Source organism: Myotis davidii, unplaced genomic scaffold (genome assembly GCF_000327345.1).
Source record: "Myotis davidii unplaced genomic scaffold, ASM32734v1 scaffold496, whole genome shotgun sequence".
In the NCBI taxonomy this organism is placed as follows: Eukaryota; Metazoa; Chordata; class Mammalia; order Chiroptera; family Vespertilionidae; genus Myotis; species Myotis davidii.
In genome coordinates, this window is record NW_006289398.1 from 4,067,438 (window position 1) to 4,086,096 (window position 18,659).

An 18,659-nucleotide genomic window follows, 5' to 3' on the forward strand; every position below is an offset into this window, starting at 1 on the left:
TCTTCCTTCCGATTTTAATATAACAAGACTACCACCACCACCTCCCAAAACCCCCAAAAAGATGGAGCCACCATTTCTGAATACTTGCATGGAATGGAGATTCAACAATCCAGAGAGACTTCTAGTAAATCACAACCATTTAAACACACATTCCCTATCACCCAGCCATAAGAAAGGATGAAATACTGCCATTTGTGACAACATGGGCTGGGGGTATTGAGCTAAGTGAAATAAGTCAGACGGAAAAGGACAAGAACCATGTGATTTCACTCATACGTGGGATATAAAACAGAAAGCAACAAAGAAACAAAGAAACTCACAGGCAGACAACAGCATGGTGGTTACGAGAGGGGAAGAAGGGTGAGGGTGATAAAGAGGGTAAAGGGGATAAATAACAATATACAGGTGACGTATGAAAGAATTTACACTTGAAACATATATAATGTATTAACCAATGTCACTCCAATAAATTTAATTTTACTGAAAATATTTTCTCCAAAATCCTGACTGAAATGATAGTAAATGAATGTTCCCATACACCCAGACGTTCCGGACAGCTCTTTAATGGCTCAACAGACAGCTGTGGATTGCTAGCAGTTTAAGGAAAGCTTGTATTATGAAGGAGAAAGAAATCAAAAGTATTATTTTAAAAATAAACTTGAAAGAAATAAGCAATTTCTTTCAAGTAAAAGAAAACTAAAAAAAAAAAAAAAATCTTATCTCAATAAATGTTAAGTATAAGAAGCCCCTTTGTTTCACATGCCCTTAGAAAGAAAAATTATGACAGCCTACCAGTTAAAAAATGAATCCCAACTTTAGATAAGTTAAAATGTTAAAGAAAATAAGAGATTACATCTAAGAAACAAGGTCAGGGTGTGTGTGTGTGTGTGTGTGTGTGTGTGTGTGTGTGTGTGTGTGTTTTCTTCTTTTAAAAGGTACTCAGAGAATAAAACAGAACTCTTGGAAATTAAAAATATGATAGCAGAAATTAAAAATTCATGAGACATGTTGGGAGATAAAATTGAGGCAATCTCTCCAAAAACAAAAGGAAAAGGCAGAAATGGAAAACAGGAGAGAAAATGAAAGAATTAACTGAGGAGAACACACACCCAAGTTCTAAATGTCCAGAAAGAGCAAACCAAGTGCCCTGCACACCGATTTTTGAAAGACCCACATCAGGAACATCACTGTTAAATTTCAGAACACCAGGGCGCCAACTGTCTGCCTATGCGACCCCCACCCCCTCGCTGCCCCGGCTTTGCTCTGTCCCCCATCAGAGGAGGAGGGCCTGCACTGCATTTCCCTCCCCCGCCGACTTCCCATGGGTCCAGACAAGGATCCTGGCGGGAAGCAGGAAAAGGGGGAGCTGAGATGTTCCTCCCTCTCGCTCTGCCTTCACTTCATCTCCAACTGAAGCTGTGCTTCCTCCGTGCTTCCAGCTCCTGTGAGAGCCCTCACCCTCAGATGCTGGTGAAACTCTCTCTTCCCTGGTCCTTCTAGCTCTCGGGGTGGTCATCGCTTTGTGCTAATCTCTGGCTCACCCTCCTCTCCTATTTGGCATTTCAGTTCTTCCTACACCTTAAATTTGGTCTCTCCTTTTAAATTCCTTCTGCTGAATTACCTGGTATAAGCTCTGTGTTCCTGATTGCTGCCCTCGACAACGCAGAGTAAACACTAAAGGCTTCTAGAGATAGACGAAAAGAAAGCAGCACGGAAAACATAACTACTCAGGATGGCAACAACAAACGCTGCACACAATGCGGCAATAACATCAAAATCCTGAGGGAGAATCAGTTTCACACTAAAACTTTTATACCCAGCTACGCAATCAATAAAACATAAATGTGACTCTTCAGGCGCAGACACACATGCACAATGGTGTAGCCTCTCCATGTGAACAAGCCGGGCCTGAGACAATAGCTGGGCAAATGGCACGTGGACCAGCCTGCCCTGTTCAAGGATTCATACCTTTCTGCGACACTGAGTCGGATGAGGGCTGATGGCTCCTCTCTCCAGAAATAGACACATGTGCTGTTACGCACATGTTGTGCGTTGTTATAAAGAATTCATGCACCTAAGTCAAGAAACCCTTTTGACCAACAAAATAAGACCCGAAGCAGGGCGACATGGGACGTACTGACATACCTTGATGTGGGGTTTGGGGGACGAGAAGAGATAAACCAAAGAACTTATATACTTATACGTATAGCCCATGAATACAGGCAATAGGGTGGTGAAGACCTGGGGGAGGTGGGTAGGGGCTGGGAGAGGGGGGTAGATGAGGAAAAAATGGGAGACATCTGTAGTGCTATCAACAATAAAAATATGTATTTTTTTAAAAAGGAAGCCTCATCCATTGAAAGAGTCATGGAAACGTGGATGAATTTGGAAGTAGCTTCCTTCTAAAGTGAACCCACTCCCCGTGTTTGATGTCATTTCTCTGGGATCAGGGCTGCTACGCGGTACCCTGCCCAGACCTCTGGGAGTGCCAGCGTGACGGCCTGTGTCTGTGCAGAAGGGATCTGCAGACTCTGGAGCTCACAGCCGTGGGCTTCACATGCCTGCTTACATGTCTTTAGGTCATGAGGCTCCCACCGCCGAGGGGGCCGCCGCGTGGTCCAGGGTCAAGCTCATGGCCATGCTCCTGGGAGCACTCCTAGCAGCCTCTGCCAGGTGAGGAAATGATGGGTCACCGTCCGGAGGAGATGAAGAGGAGACATGTCCTCACCAGCCTTGGTCACTTGTGTGCACTTGGGCGGGCAGGGTGCAAAGAGAGGGAGGACGTCCTGCAGCCCATGGCGCCGGCCAGGCTCATTGTGGGGCGTGAGACACTTGATCTCCAGGTCATGGGCTCACCCCCACGTCAAGCACATCATTCTTAAAGGGCCAGACTGATGTAGTGGAAAAAGAGTCACTGAGCCAGGAGTCGGGGGGTGCACCTAATCCTGCGTGGCCGCCACACCGCGCATCTAAAGCCAAACAGCGTGCCTCGCACTGGAATGGCCTGTGGGGCAGCGGCCAGCGCCTCCACGAAGATACCCTGAGAGAAAGCCACTGCACACAGGCGCACCCCCAACCACAGAGAAGCCAGCCAGGCGCTTGGCAACACCGTCGGAGCCGCCCCGGGTGCCTGAGGGCCTTGGAGTCTAACTTCAGGTTTCTGACGACACCCCAGAGGGTCTGCAGCATGCCCACTGTGAACACCCGTTACCACCTCCCCCCAAACACCAGCTGTCACAGCTCCTGGCTCTGCACCTGGTGAGGGCGAGGCACAGTGTCCCCCAGCGCTGCTGGTCACATTCGGGGAGGCCCTCACCTTCCTGGGCCTCCGTTCCCACCACCGTACACAGAGGGGGCTGACCCTATGGCCTCTGGGTCTCTGATAAGTAAAATAATGAGCCCAGTGGTAATGGCTTCCTTTGATTGGCTGCTCCCCGAGTGCCATGCCTAAGGGAGGGAACGCAGACTGAGCAGAAAGAGACATGTTTCTGCTGCCACAGAGGTCGGCTGGTGGCCGAGGCCCACTTCGTCAGAAAATCCCACGCCCGTGTGTGTGATCACAGCCCGCGAGGTGGGCCATGGGGGGAGGAGGGAGAGCCGGGAGGCGGCCCGGAGAAGGTGGCGCTAAGTTAAGATGTGACGGGTCAGCAGTTCTGGGAACATCAGGCAAGCAAGAGCAGCAAATCCCCTGGTCCGGAGTATAAGAAACAAAACCAAAAGAAAGAATAGCTACCATCCACTGGACACTTGCTGCGAGCCTGGCATTGCATTAGATATTACCTGCGGATACGATTCTTGTGTTCTTTCAACAGCCTTCTCAGTTTAAACATTATCACCCCCATTTTATAGTCAGCAAATGAGGGCACGGAATTTCGGAAATGTGCCCGAGATAAGGATAGTAAGAGGCAGAGCCAGGAGATGAAACCCCAAGCCTGCGTGTTTAACCACTGGGCATACCGCCCCCAGCGGTCGCCACTGAGCCCCACTGAAACATAACACGTCAGAATGGAATTGGTTTCCACCTGGTTCGCTGGTAGGAGGACAAAGGTGCTTTTGAAAATGTTATCAAATTCCCCAGGGGAATGGGGGAGAAACTGTCAGGAGATACAAGTCCTGAAACTAGACCATTAGGGTATATGCAACACTCACAGCCCAGGGACTGCGGCCCTGCGCAGCCTTATTTACTGTCACACCACACACATGCGCCACCCAGCCACCCCAGCGGTGAATGAAACCAGTGTAAACACTGGACCCAGAGGCACTGATCTATAGGCAGCACTGGCCTTTGAGACAACCCAGCCTGGGAAACGCCACGTAGGCAAACTTGTATAGGTTCAACCATGATTATGTTCTCCAACATATGGCCGGGGAAATAGAGAAGGTCACCGTATGAGATACAGAGAGACCAGAGTTATTCCAGGAGCACAGAGAGTATTAAAACTAGAAAAATCTAGCAATGCAGGTGATCAAAAGGTACACCTTACATTTATGAGATGATAAATTCTGGGACATCAAGTACAGTATGGTGACTGTAGTGAACACTAGCATACATTTGAAAGCTACTAAGAGGAGAGATCCTAAATGTTTCATCACAAGAAAAAATGTTTGTAGCCAAATGAGGTGATGGATGTTAACTGAAGTAATTGTAGTAATCACTTCACTATAAACATATATATCAAATTATTATGTTATACACCTTACACTTATACAATGTTATATGTCAATTATATCTCAATAAAACTGGGGGGGGATCTAGTAATACAACAAATTATGCTATAACAGAATAAAGAAAAATACATTTGATTATCTCAATAGAAATAGAAAAGGTATTTGATAAAATTCAAATACCCCAACCCTCACAGGTAATAAAATTGCATAGCACTTAACACACACACACACAAATGAAACTGAGGAAATCTGAAATCAGTGCATTGTATCAGTGTCAATGTCCATCTGTGATTTTATATATAATTCTCCAAAATGTTACCAGTGGGGGAAACAGGGCATGTATATAAGAGATCTCTGTACTGCATCTTAAAACTGAATGTAAATATCCAATTAGCTCAATTAAAAAGTCAATACTTAAAAGGGCAAGAGGTGGATATAGAATGAGGAGAAAGGAAGGAAGGGAGAAGGAGGGGGGTGATGGGAGAGGAAATAAACTTTCTGGAAACAAAATTTCATTAGCCATCAAAATTTGGTAAGTTTAAAACATAAAATAATAATTGATTTTAAAAATCATAGCCACTCCATCCTTCCAATGTTTCAATAGAGCCTTACAAAAAATGTTAAAGTTTTGAATGCATTTTGAGAAGATCACACGCCACCAACATGCCAATATGACGAATGTGATACGAACATGTATGACATAGTCAGGGATAGAATACAATGTAGAATACCTGCAATAAGGTCCTGTGTTCAAAGTCTTCCCTCAACCTACATTATAAAAAGTGTGTTGTGTGTTGTGTTTTGCTTTTAATTATCCTAAAAAAAGATGTCATTTGCCAAAACTGGTTTGGCTCAGTGGATGGAGCGTCAGCCTGTGGACTGAAAGGTCCCAGGTTCGATTCTGGTCAAGGGCATGTACCTGGGTTGTGGGCACATCCCCAGTAGGGTATGTGCAGGAGGCAGCTGATCGATGTTTCTCTCTCATCGATGTTTCTAACTCTCTATCTCTCTCCCTTCCTCTCTGTAAAAAATCAATAAAATATATTTTTTAAAAAAAGATGTCATTTGGACAAAACAAAATTTCACCAACAAGGAGTAAAAGGGAACTTGCATAATCTCATGAAGGTGCTCCCCAAAACCCCACAGTAAGCATCATGCCTACGTGGTGAGATGAACAGGGATGAAGTCTGTTATGTTCTTCCTAGTAAAGTGGAGAACGAGCCAAGGGTGCCCACCTCACTGCTGGTATTCAGTGCTGCCATGGGACCAAGCCAGGCCCATCAAAGTTTATTTTGTATGCCCTTCCTGTATGCGCAGCTCATGGGAAGCAGCCAATAAAAGTAAGCTATTATTACTAAATACTTTAGTTCATTTAATACACTTGAGTAAACTTTTAATTAAGCATACTTAGAAGAATTGAAAAGAAACAAATGCGTCCTTACTCACAGGCCAAGTGATTGTTTAGAAAATGCGTGGTAAATTGGGAAACTAACCAGAGAGTCCAAGGAAGTTTCTGGATGTAGGATCCAGAGCAGGGGCTGAAGAGCCCACGATGGGTGTCCTGAACTTAAGTTCTAAGTAAGCAGATGAGTACAAATTAGAGAAGCAGAAAGACCAAGAAAAGAGCTGAGCCCTAGAATGAAGACCACTAAGTCTTGCTGGTCTTGTTTAGCATCTCCTGCGCATTTGACCAGGAATTGCCCGTGAGTCCCAGCCACACTGGCTCCTGGTTCTAGGGTGCCCGGGTCGCCCTCTCCCACTGTGGTCACCATAGCCACCTGTCTATGCTCACCTGACAAACTGTTGCAACTGGCATTCAAAGAGCCTGAGGAACACAGGCATGGATGTGACAGACAGACCGCCTTCAGCACTGCAATAAGCAATTGCAATGAGCTCCAATTTCTACTTAAAATTACCATTTTCTGTATTTATAAAATCAACTAGAGGCCTGGTGCAAGAATTCATGCACCAGTGAGGTCCCTCAGGGTGTCCTGCAAGGATTGGGCTGAAACCGCAGTCCAATGCCACCTGCAGCTCCTACCTGCCGCTCCCACTCATCCTGGCCCCACTGTGCCTTCCACGGGCTCACAACAAATCAGTCCTGATGGGAGAGGCTCGCGCTGCAGCAGCAGCAGTGCTCACCAGCTGTGAGCCCTTTGTCTGGTGCCCTCCTGAGGGGAGTGGCCTGCAGAATTGAGCCGAAACCAGCTCTCTGACATCCCCTAAGGGGTCCCAGATTGCGAGAAGGCGCAGGTCAGATGGAGAGACCCCACCAGTGCATGATCAGGACCAGGGAGGCACCTCGGGAGGGCTCCAGGGCATGTCCAGCCCATCTCGCTCAGTCCCGATCGGCCAGACCCAGCAGCAAGCTAACCTACCAGTTGGAGCATCTGCCTCCTGGTGGTCAGTGAACATCATAGCGAGCGGTTGAGCAGCCTTAGCATATCATTAGCATACAGTGGGGCCTTGACTTACGAGTGTCCCAACTAACGAGTTTTTCGAGATACGAGCCGTCTCTCGGCCTATTTTTTGCTTTGAATTGCGAGCTAAAATTTGGGCGATGAGCCAGCTTCAGGTACCCCACCGCTAGTTGGTGCAGCAAATGTCACAGTGAACGCCACAACATTAGCCCAGCATCACGTGTCTCACTCGTTCACTTTAAGATTTGACATGCGAGTAATTTGAGTTATGAGCTCCATCATGAAATGAATTAAATTCGTAAGTCAAGGCCCCACTGTATTATACTTCAATTGGTTGAACAGTTGACCAGTCACCAGATGACCAGACACCTAGCATATTGGGCTTTTATTATATAGGGTTTTAGATGATCCCACCATGAGAGAGAAGCAGTACTATAATCTACAACTACCAATAATCTCTAATGCACTTGGTTTGGAATGTATTACAGATCTTTATCGTAGGAATACCTTCCCAGTGAAGTTTTCTTGCACTACCCTTAAAATAAGACTTAATAACCTGAATAGAAGAAAGACTGGTAACAAAAAAGAATGACCCAGTAATGTGTTGGAATGCAACGTTTTGCCCAATGAGTATCATTAAGTTGGACGGCCTATAGTGAAATACTTGAACTTCAACAACCTCAGGAAGGATGCCAGATAAAAAGGACACCGTTGTTGAGCTCTGAAGCCATAGATTAATATAACCCTGGTAAAGTGAAATAACACAGTGGCAGGTGTGAAAGACTTGAGTGGCTTCCATTTGGCCCCGGCCACCGCAGACAGCCCGCGAAAGGAAGCTCCGCGCCCTCTCTGTTCTTTCATATTCTTGGGGCAAAGGCTTTGGTGATGACATTGCCATGGCTTTCCTTACACTTGGGCTCTATGCCACTGGGCCTGTTTCTGTCATAATTCCGAACGCACTGTCCAGTGTAGCAGCCCCCAGTCACGCATGTTTCCTGAGCCCTTGACCTGCAGGTATGTGATAAGGACAAGATACACACTGGACTTCAAAGACTTCACACGATAAAAAGAATATACAATCTCCTTCATAATTTTTACATTGGTTAATGTTGAAATAATCTTTTTTATGAGCCAAGTAAAATGTCTTATTAAAATTAATTCCACCTGGTTATTGTCATTCTTTTCAATGTGGCTACTAGGAACTTTTAAATTACATATATGGCTCACTGGCAGCTCACGTTGCATAATCACTGGGCAGTGCTGGTTTAGAGAGACAAATGGTATTCTAAACGATGTATGTATAATATGCAACATCTTAGACAAGCATGTCGTTTAAATGAACGAGGCATGGAGCCTGCCAGCCGCGAGCTTGACATACTTGGAAAACATTAGTCAATATGATTATAAGACCCTTTGTGTGTCGTTGGATGGAAAAGTCCTATGGAGGCAGGTATAATATTATAACAATAGTATAAAAGAGGCCTCATTTATTGAGTTCCAGCTTTTGACTGGGATACTGCTAAGTGCTTCAGATAGATTATCTGTAATCCTCCCAACAGGGAGAAATAATTTGGACCAGAGACTAAGTCATTTGGCCCAGCTCACACAGCGAGGAAGTGCTAGAGCCAGGCTCTGAATGGAGGTCTGCCCAAGGCCAAGGCCTGTACCCCGTGGTTCTTCAAGGAAAGAAACTGGGAGAGGCCTGTTTGGAAGTGACCTTCTCTTTTGAAGTGGTTGCTATCCACCTTGGGCAGGGACTACCCATGCCATCCATCGGTCATTACGAAGCTGCTCCCCTGAGACCAGACTGGTGATTGCCAGAGGGAAGGGGGTGGGGGACTGGGTAACAGAGGTGAAGGGATTGAGAAGTACAAGTTGGTAGTTACGGAATAGTCGCAGGGAGTACGGTGCTAAGTGAGATAAGCCAGTCTGAGAAAGACAAATACCATATGATTTCACTTACGTGTGGAATCTAATGAACAAATAAACAAACAAAATAGAAGCAGGCTCATAGATACAGAATAGCCAGGGGTGTAAAGCACTCCATAGGGAATACAGTCAATAATACTGTGATAACTCCGTATGGTGCTGGGTGGATACTGAAAATACCAGTTTGTAATGTATATGATTATCCAATCACTGTGCTGTACACTGGAAACCAATACAAAACAATACTCAAAGTCACCTGTCACTGAAAATGTAAGCAAATTTTTAAAAATTAAGAAGGTGCTCTATTCTGCTCTGGACTCGTAGAGTGGACAGTTTTGAAAGGTAGCACATCTACCCAACCCGCCTGGGGCCCCTGCTCACCCTGCTCTGCACAGGAGTGGCTCCGGGATCTGCGGGGCACCCAGCAAAGCCTGCCCGCGACAGCAACACATGGCGCCACGTGAGGTGGCACCAACGAGATGAGTGCCCCTGTGTATCCCATCGTCTGGCCTGACCTGACTCCTGTCCACTCTTGGAAAACGCCGCAGTCACAACAGCACTAATTGATGGGCAGCGCTGGGATACGGGGGAGGAAGCAGCCTGCAGCCAAAGGGGCCATGACACAGCCACGGAGAGAAGCGGCTTGTCAGAAAGCCGAGACCGACTGCCAACAGACAGTCTCTCAACCCGAAGTACCGCCTGCCTCCGAGCTCTGGGAAATCAGGCACGCGAGCTCCGCACCCTTCGTCCCCTTCTCCCCAGCACGCTCCTCGCCGACCAACTGATGGAAGTCTACAGACATCTGCTCGGCCCACCACAAGCGCCCACCACAAGCAATTTGCTCCCTGTAGAGCTGGAAAGTGTGGGTGCTGGGTGGCGGTGCTGGGGTGGGGGTGGGGGGCGGGGGATGCGGGGAGATGGCCAGAAAAAAAACACACGCAGAGAAAGCACTGTGACATTCAGACATGAGCCTGGGACTCTCCGAATGGCTCAGACGGGACACTGTGTCACCTCTGGTTTAAGCAGGGGGCTGTTTTCAGAATGCTCGCGGCCTCGGCTCGCCATCAGGCACTTACGTAATCCTCCTCATGGAGCCCTTGTTTCTCCACAGAACTCTTCACCTCCATGGAAAACTTCTCAAACTCGGGTTTCACTGTCCTCAGCAGCGTGACTGTTTGGAGGGATGAGTACGCCTGCTTCGCTTCAAAGTCATGTTTGTCTCCTCTCTTCCACGAGCCATCTCCTACGGGAGAAATGAAAATATTGATCATTCCAAGCCAGTCACCATAAAGGGCCCTTTCTCCCTTCCCAACTGCCATGTGTCTCGACAGGTTACTAGGGGCAGCCGGGGCGAGAGGTATTGTCATGGTCTTGCACTTGGATACCATGTGACAACGAGCATCACGATCCTCAAAGAAGAAGGCCCTCGGACACATGTCCCTTTGAAATGTGAGAGAAATAAGAGCTCTGTGGCCTCAACTACTTATAGTCACCGTGAAATTGTACTTTCAGTCCCCGAGAACAGCAGGATGGGCGGTGCAGGAAGTAAGTTTCGCCCAGCTGGTGTGGCTCAGTGGTTGAGGATTGACCTAGGAACCAGGAGGTCATGGTTCAATTCCCAGTCAGGGCACATGCATGGGTTGCAGGCTTGATCCCTAGTACAAGGCGTGCAGGAGGCAGCCAATCCATGATTCTCTCTCATCATTGATGTTTCTCTCTCTCTCTCCCTCTCCCTTCCTCTTTGAAATCAATAAAAACACATTTTTTAAGAGAAGTAAGTTTCACTCCTTCTCATTCACACTCAGCTGTTAATCCCCACAATCAACGGGGGAGGTCAGCCAAGCTGTTGCTTTGGTGCCATCGGCCTGACCCTGGGCGGAGGGGGTGGCAGGAATGGCTATGTGACGACGGGTGTGCGAAGGGTGAGAGAGGTGGCACTGCTAAGGCAGACACGTTTCAGATTAGCAATAGTTCTTGAAGCATTCTGGAACCTCTTCAGAGTGAGAAGTCGTTTAGGTGAGCGTGAGGGCTTAGCACTGGCAACACCGTCACATTATTTACAGGACGGTGTTCACCAGTGCATCCGTGAAATGAAAACTGCTCCCACGCACTGAGCAGATAGATAGTAATCATGTCTCACTATCGAGCACTTTATAGTTAGAAACTCACTTCTTCCTCCCAGGACCCAGGGATGTGGGTACAATGATCGCCTCGATTTCACAGAGAGGAAACCAAGGCACGGGAAGCTGGGTGCCCCGCTGCCTCCCAGCTCTCCCTTCACAAAAGCAAAGGCAAATGACGTGGGTGAAAACCAGCACTTTCTATTATTTCGCTTTTTTAGAAAATACGTGGCCTTCAGCACCCCAGAAGGAAATGTGGCCGTCCAGGGTTGGACAATAAGCTGATGCTTCCATGAATTGTTGTTGTGATCCCTGGAGACCTGGGAACACAGCAGGGAAGTCAGCCCCTGGAGTCCGACTCCAAAGTCATGTGTTCGCACTGAACCCAGGCCCCTGGCAGAGGCCTGCAGCCCGGCGGCCGAGCCCTGAGGATGGTTCCGGAGTCTGAGTCCGAGGCCCCTCTCCACTCTTACAGAAAAGGAGCTGGTGGCCTTGGGATTTCCGTCACGGCTGAAGCCGGACAACAGGGGGTCACTGAGCCCTGGTCAGAGGGCCGTGGGAGCCATCCCCGTGGACTTCATAAGTGTCTTGAACAGTCTCCACCCCCTTGGAGAAAAGGAGTAGAGACAGACGGGTGACAGCTGAGTTATTAGAGGTGGCAGCTCCCTGGGGAGAATGAGGGGAGGGGGTACAGTGCAGGGTGTAGAGGAAGAGGCAGCCAGCTCCGAGGAAGGATTTTAACAGGCGGCGAGGAGGACGAGAAGGCTCGCCAGGCAGAGCAGGAGGCACAGGCTAAGGTGCAAATGCAGCAGCAGCAGCTGTTCAACAATAAGTAAGACAGAGCCACGGGCAAAATTCATTAAGGGCTGGATCTGTGCTCAGTGAGCAGAGCCTAAATGTCAAGCCACCCAACAGGACCTGACAAAGTCCTCCTCCTCCCACACGAAGCCTCCCCAACACGGAGGAGGCCTGGTGTGAGGAGCAGCCCGATGCCTGTGCTCAGAGAGGGAGCTGCGGTTCGGCCGCCGGGGACCAGCTGCTGTCAGGAAGGCCCCACAGTGTGGAGATGCCCAGAACCTCTGCCCGCCGTGGAGGAAGCCATTCCTCAGAGGCCTGCGATCAATGCTTATTGATTCGTTTCTCATTGATTTGCGGTGCCAAGACTCAGCAGGAGTGGTGTGTCTGAGGCAAAGAGGGTGGAGTTTCTCAGCTGGGGGTTGGGAGGGGAGGGCTCTCTCCTGGGAAAATTTAACCCTGCCAGCGCCAGTGCTGGGCTGTGCAACTAGAGCAAGCACAGGGCGCTGGAAACAGCCACCCTCTGCTACTACAATAGGGAAAACCTTTTTATTTTGAAAGAAATGAAATCCAGTCCAATAAATCTGTCTGCCATCATCTAAACATAAGCCTGGCCAGCGTGGCTCAGTGGGTTGAGCATCAACCTAGGAGCCAGGAGGTCACGGTTCAATTCCCGGTCAAGCGCACAGGCCTGGGTTGCAGGCTTGATCCCCAGTATGAGGCGTGCAGGAGGCAGCCGATCCATGATTCTCTCTCATCACTGATGTTTCTGTCTCTCTCTGTCTCCCTTCATCTCAGAAATCAATAAAAACATATTAAAAAATAAAAGATAATGATTTTGAAGTTTTGTTTTCTGGAAAAAAAAAAGAATGGAAACAATAGTGCATAATAAGCTTAAGCCAAAATAAATAGGTGTCTAGTCGCAAACATAACTGACCTAGGACTTGCTGCGGTGGGTTTCTCAGTGGCTTGTGTCAGTAACGCCTCCCACGGGGCTGCTGGGCACGAGAGAAGCAGAGGTCGGCTTGGCGCTTGGCGTGTGGGACACATTTAATTCCACAGACAATGGAGGCCCCGGAGATTTATGAGTGGAACGGAGATGCATGATCAGAACCAGGCCTGGGAAATGGCGATGGATTAGGGTGGGGGGCACCGAGGGTTCCCAGCCACAGGCATCCAGGTGAGAGGTTCCATGTGGGGAGTCATACCACCCAAATTAACCGCGGTTCTCTGGGTGGTGGGAATCATGGGCAAGTTTTTCTCTTTCTTCCCTTTTCTTTCCCTTTCTTTTGTCTGGGGTGTGTTTTTCTGAATCTAGGAAACGTTCCCTCATAATTAGTTACTGCTCTTGTAATCACAAAACAGGCAGGGCCTGGGAATGCAAGCAGAGGGCGGCGCAAGAGGAATCTCAAGACTCCGCAGAGCGAGGGAGTGAGGGACAACAGGAGAGGCGTCAGCGGTGATGCGTCAGCGGTGATGCGGGGGGAGGGGGGGGGGAGAGAAGGGGCTGTCATTAGAGGAAAGAGCAGAGTCAGATGGAGGAGGCGGATGGACATCATAAGGGTGTCAGTTAGGGTCACGGTCAACCCAAGGTGACGGCCTGCAGAATGCCCGGTGGCGGCACCAGGCTGGGTGGGGAACAGCAGTCTGAACAGAAAGAGGGGTGAAGGCTCGAGGAATGTGGGTGTCATTTCTACAGCCTGAGGGTCAGAACCAGGGGCTGACTGCACTGGGTGAGAGAGTGCAGGGGAGCGGGGAGGAGGGCTGGCACCAGCACTTGGGGAGGCTGTTTTTGGGGGGCAGGAAGACGGGGAGACAGGAGCTCACAGAGAACCAGAAGTAGCCGGTGCCACCAACGCTCGGGAAAACAGGGCTTCCAGGAAGAAATGGCTGGAAACGTCACTGACTGCGCTGAGCTGACCCATCTAGCCCAGAGTCACTAGCCACACGGGTGACTGGTTCAACGTAAATTAATTAAAATTAAACAAAATTTAAAACTTTGTTTTTCCATTGCACTTGCTACATTTGCGCAGAAAGGAACACATCCTGTGCTCCCCGAGTTCTCAGAAGATGGGAAAGTTCCCAACAGTCCCAGCAGGATTGCCCCAGTGCCTTCCACCCAACTCACTGCAAAGAAGACGCCACCATGGTACTAACAAAAACTCAAGGGGGCAACGTACGTCATCTTCTCTCCAGATCAGGGGTCCTCAAACTACGGCCCGCGGGCCATGTGCAAATACAAATATTGTATTTGTTCCCATTTTGTTTTTCTACTTCAAAATAAGATATGTGCAGTGCGCATAGGACTTTGTTCATAGTTTTTTTTTTTAAACTATAGTCCGACCCTCCAACAGTCTGAGGGACAGTGAACTGGCCCCCTGTTTAAAAAGTTTGAGGACCCCTGCTCTAGATTTTGTAAATCTATCCTTTCAGTCTTATGTTCCATCATTCCAGTTCCCCCATAATATAAGCTGAGCTCCTGTAATAATATAACTCAGGCAGACATGAGAGTATCTGTGAGCGCTAATCAGGATCAAACAACCTAGTAATCAGTCAATATGAACACACTGTCAAAATGTTTTTAAAAAATCCAATATCAAGGCAAGGGAGGGGATGGGAGGTGGGTAAGAGATCAATCAAAGGTCTTGTATGCACACATATAAGCATAACCAATGGACACAGACAGTAGGGGGTGAGGGCGTGTGCTGGGGGGCGAGAGCGGGAGAGGGGGAGGTTAATGGGGAAAAAAGGAGACATGCAATACTTGCAACAATAAAGAATTTAAATTTTAAAAAAAGAAAGAAAAAATCAAATATCAATTAAATACTAATTGAAATAGAACCTTTCTCTAGAACGGGCATTAGAGCTCCGTGTGAGGGCGCACAGGGAGAAGGGCGCTGCAGAACTCGGCATGAACATGCAGGATCCTTAGGGCACCACGTTCTGGAGAAGGCCCTTTCCTGACGATGGGCACCAGGGCCCAGGGCGCTGCTCAGGGCCACTCTGCCGGCCACAGGCTCTGTTCACGGCCTCTGCTCTGAGGAGGAAAGCTGCTTCGGGGTCTGGGACCAACATGGACAGGGGCCTCTCTACCTGCAGCCATCGTCCCTTCTTCCTAACGACTCCTGCGCTGATCAGGGGTTGCGGTGAGTCCAGCTACAAGTACACATTTCCTGACCCCGCTCACAAGGGGGGGCAGGCAATGCTGTGTAGGCAGGAGTTAGTGAGGGGCTTCCAGAGAGCTCTTCACACAGAATTGAGTCAGCTGCCTCTCATCTTCCCCTTTGTCTCGCCTGGAATGAAGACATGGCCCCTGGAGCCCTCACTGTCCTCTTGTGTCACTGGGGTTGGGTGTAATTCACTATGACTGAGGGAGCGGAAAAACAGAAGGAGCTTGTGGAACCCAATGAACAAAATAGCCCGATGAGCAAAATAGGTCCAGAGACATAGAAGCGCAGAACAGACAGACACGGCTCTCAGAGGGAAGGCGGGGGTGGGGCGTGGGGGCACTGAACGTGGCAGAGTTCAAATGAGGAAAAAATGCGAATCTTTGCTTATGGACGTGAAAAGAAATTAAAATAAGTAAAGTAATTTAACAGTGAGATGACAAAGATGTAGGAAAACAGACCATCTCATACACTGTGGCAAAGTGTAAATTGGTAAGCTCTCTAGAGCAGTGATGGCGAATCTGTGACACGCGTGTCAGAGGTGACACGTGAACTCATTTTTTTGGTTGATTTTTCTTTGTTAAGTGGCATTTAAATATATAAAATAAATATCAAAAATATAAGTCTTTGTTTTACTATGGTTGCAAATATCAAAAAATTTCTATATGTGACACGGCACCAGAGTTAAGTTAGGGTTTTTCAAAATGCTGACACGCCGAGCTCAGAAGGTTCGCCATCACTGCTCTAGAGGATAACTTGGCAATATCTAACAAAACTTAAATGCATGTAACCGTTGACCCAGAAATTCTTCTAGAAATTTATCTTACAGAACAAATGTGTGTGTGTGTTTGTGTGTGTGCACGTGGACATACAGGCATGCACACTCAATTAGCCTCGTTCTGGGAGCAACACAAATATTTAAAAATAGGAGACAGAAAAAGTAAAGATGACATGTCGACATTATAAAATACTGTGCAAATAATTCATTAAATTGTATATATTTGTTTTATATTTTCAATGCATTCTTAATCTTTAATAAAGAAATAGAAACAATAAATAAATAAATAAATAAAATACTGTGTACCCATACTATAGCGATCATTTTATTTAAAAAATTTTTGTAAAACCCTGACTGGTTTGGCTCAATGGATAGAGTGTCAGTCTGCGGACTGAAGGGTCCTGAGTTTGATTCTTGTCCATGGTACATGCCTGGGTTGCAGGCTCGATCCCCAGTGGGCTTGTCCATGGTACATGCCTAGGTTGCAGGCTCGATCCCCAGTTGGGGGGGAGGGGAGGGGAGGCATGCAGGAGGCAGCCGATTATTGCTTCTCTCTCATCATTGATGTTTCTATCTCTCTCCCTCTCTGAAATCAATACAAATATTTTTTTAAAGAAAGAAATTGAATGCTTTCCATCGCCTATGTTGATGCCTCCTGAGCTTCTACATGGGAGCTTAACTAATAAGTAATCTGAAATGAAGGGGGGCTGGGAGCAGAGGCTTTCAAAATGTTGCACCTCAGTTTACAGTAATGATTGTTTTCTTTCTTTCATATTGTGGCCCATTACAAACATATGAGTAACATGCATACATATATACACATGAACATATCCTATATAATAAGAGCCTAATATGCAAATCAACTGAAAGGCAGAACCACAGGTTGGCGGGGGGCAGGGCCAGTGAGTAGGCAGCGCCAGGCCAGCCAAGGTAGGGAGTGGGCCTAAGCCATCAGTCGGACATCCCCCAAGGGCTCCCAGACTGCGAGAGGGCACAGGCCGGGCTGAGGGACCCCCCTGAGTGCATGAATTTTCATGCACCGGGCCTCTAGTTACTAACATAAAAGTTTTATGAAATAATACATATGCTATGTGAGACCCACTTTGACGAATCCTATTCCATTACATTGATATGTTCTAGTCCCATGGTCGGCAAACAGCGGCTCGTGAGCCACATGCGGCTCTTTGGCCCCTTGAGTGTGGCTCTTCCACAAAATACCGACTTCTGTGCATGGTCCACGAAGTTTCAATCACACTGTACGTGCGCGCCCGCACGTGGTATTTTGTGGAAGAGCCACAATCAAGGGGCCAAAGAGCCGCATGTGGCTCGCGAGCCGTGGTTTGCCAAGCCGCAGTTTGCCGACCACTGTTCTAGTCTATCCCATCCTATTAAAAATTATCCCAGCAGTCCATCTGGAGGCAACCTGCAGTTGGAAGTGCACAAGGCAGGGGTCTGTAGGCCTGGATTTAAGACCATCTGGAGACAGATGCCCTGGCATCAGGGGTTATGTGGGATCTTCCTTGTTGAGTTCTCAGAGAAGCAAAGCTTGAGAACTTAGAAGTCACAACTGTGTTCAGGATCCCAAATTTCTAAACTCCTAGCTATGAAAATGAAATCTGTCGACATAACTCACATTATTGGCTCTCTCCTGCCCCTTCCTGACACCCCAGCCCGCGAGGGAAGGGGCCGCGTTACCGTAGGAGGAGCTGTTGAAGAGCTCGATGTTGAAGAAGGCGTAGTCCCCGCTGGTCATCCCGTGTCTGTGCGCCGCCAGCATGATGCCCCGGATGGTGTCGCTGCTCGCACACATGATCACCACTGGGAGGGAGGAACAACAACACGTGTGAGACGCCCTGTAGGACACAGTGAGGACGCCGAGACCAGCAGGGGACGGCCGGCAAGGCGCGGGGTGCTCACATCCCCCCAGTGTCCTCATGAACACATATGGATTGCCAAGGGGAAGAGCAGTAACATGACAGTGGAGAAATGCAGAGGATGCCACCATAGCCAAGGATGGAACCAATGTCACCAACCCGAGGAAGAGACTCTTGAGCCTCCGGATGTAGCCCACCCAGGACCAAAGCCGACTAAGTGGGTGACTTGTACCTAACGGGGGGGGGGAGCGGCCAGTGTGGGGACAGTCTGTAGGAGAGTTGGCCTGTGCGCCTTGAAATGGTCAAGTTCGTGACCAACAAAGACAGGCTGGGGGAATGTCCTAGACCAGTGGTTTCAACCTTCTGGCCCTTTAAACACAGTTCCTCATGTTGTGACCCAACCATAATATTATTTTCGTTGCTACTTCGCAACTGTAATGTTGCTACTGTTATGAATAAGAATGCAAATATCTGATATGCAGGATGGTCTTAGGTGACCCCTGTGAAAGCGTTGTTCGACCCCCAAAGGGGTGGCAACCCACAGGTTGAGAACCGCTGTCCCAGACGAAAAGACACAGAAGAACAGAAAGCTCAGTGCAATGTGTGCCTCTCGAGTGGACCCTGGCCCTTTAAAAAATAATAAGAAAAGTTTTGCTATAAAGGGCATTATTGAGACAACTGGGGAAACCTGAATAAGGTCTGAAAACCAGGTAACAGTATTGCATTTGTTTTTTCACAGTTCTGCTGTGGATGTGTAAGTGAATGTCCTTTTCCTGAGGAAACACACCTAAGTATTTAGGAGTCAATGAGCATGACGGCTGTACTTACTCTCAAATAGCTCCTTACAAGATAGTAATGTGTCCGTGTGGTGTACATGTGTACGTATTTGGAGGGAGGGGAGGGGAGGG

The 18,659-nt window shown here is 48.1% G+C and overlaps 1 protein-coding gene across 1 annotated transcript in view; it reads right to left on the reverse strand.

Moving 5' to 3' along the window:
- Window positions 1-18,659, reverse strand: part of NPR3 (natriuretic peptide receptor 3) — a 62,906-nt gene that overhangs the window by 34,915 nt on the left and 9,332 nt on the right. Inside the window, exons 2-3 of the mRNA XM_006761800.2 lie at window positions 17,573-17,695; window positions 10,094-10,260 (exon numbers count right to left, since the gene is read on the reverse strand). Of these exons, the coding sequence (XP_006761863.2) occupies window positions 10,094-10,260; window positions 17,573-17,695 (290 nt within the window). The remainder of the gene's footprint in view (window positions 1-10,093; window positions 10,261-17,572; window positions 17,696-18,659) is intronic.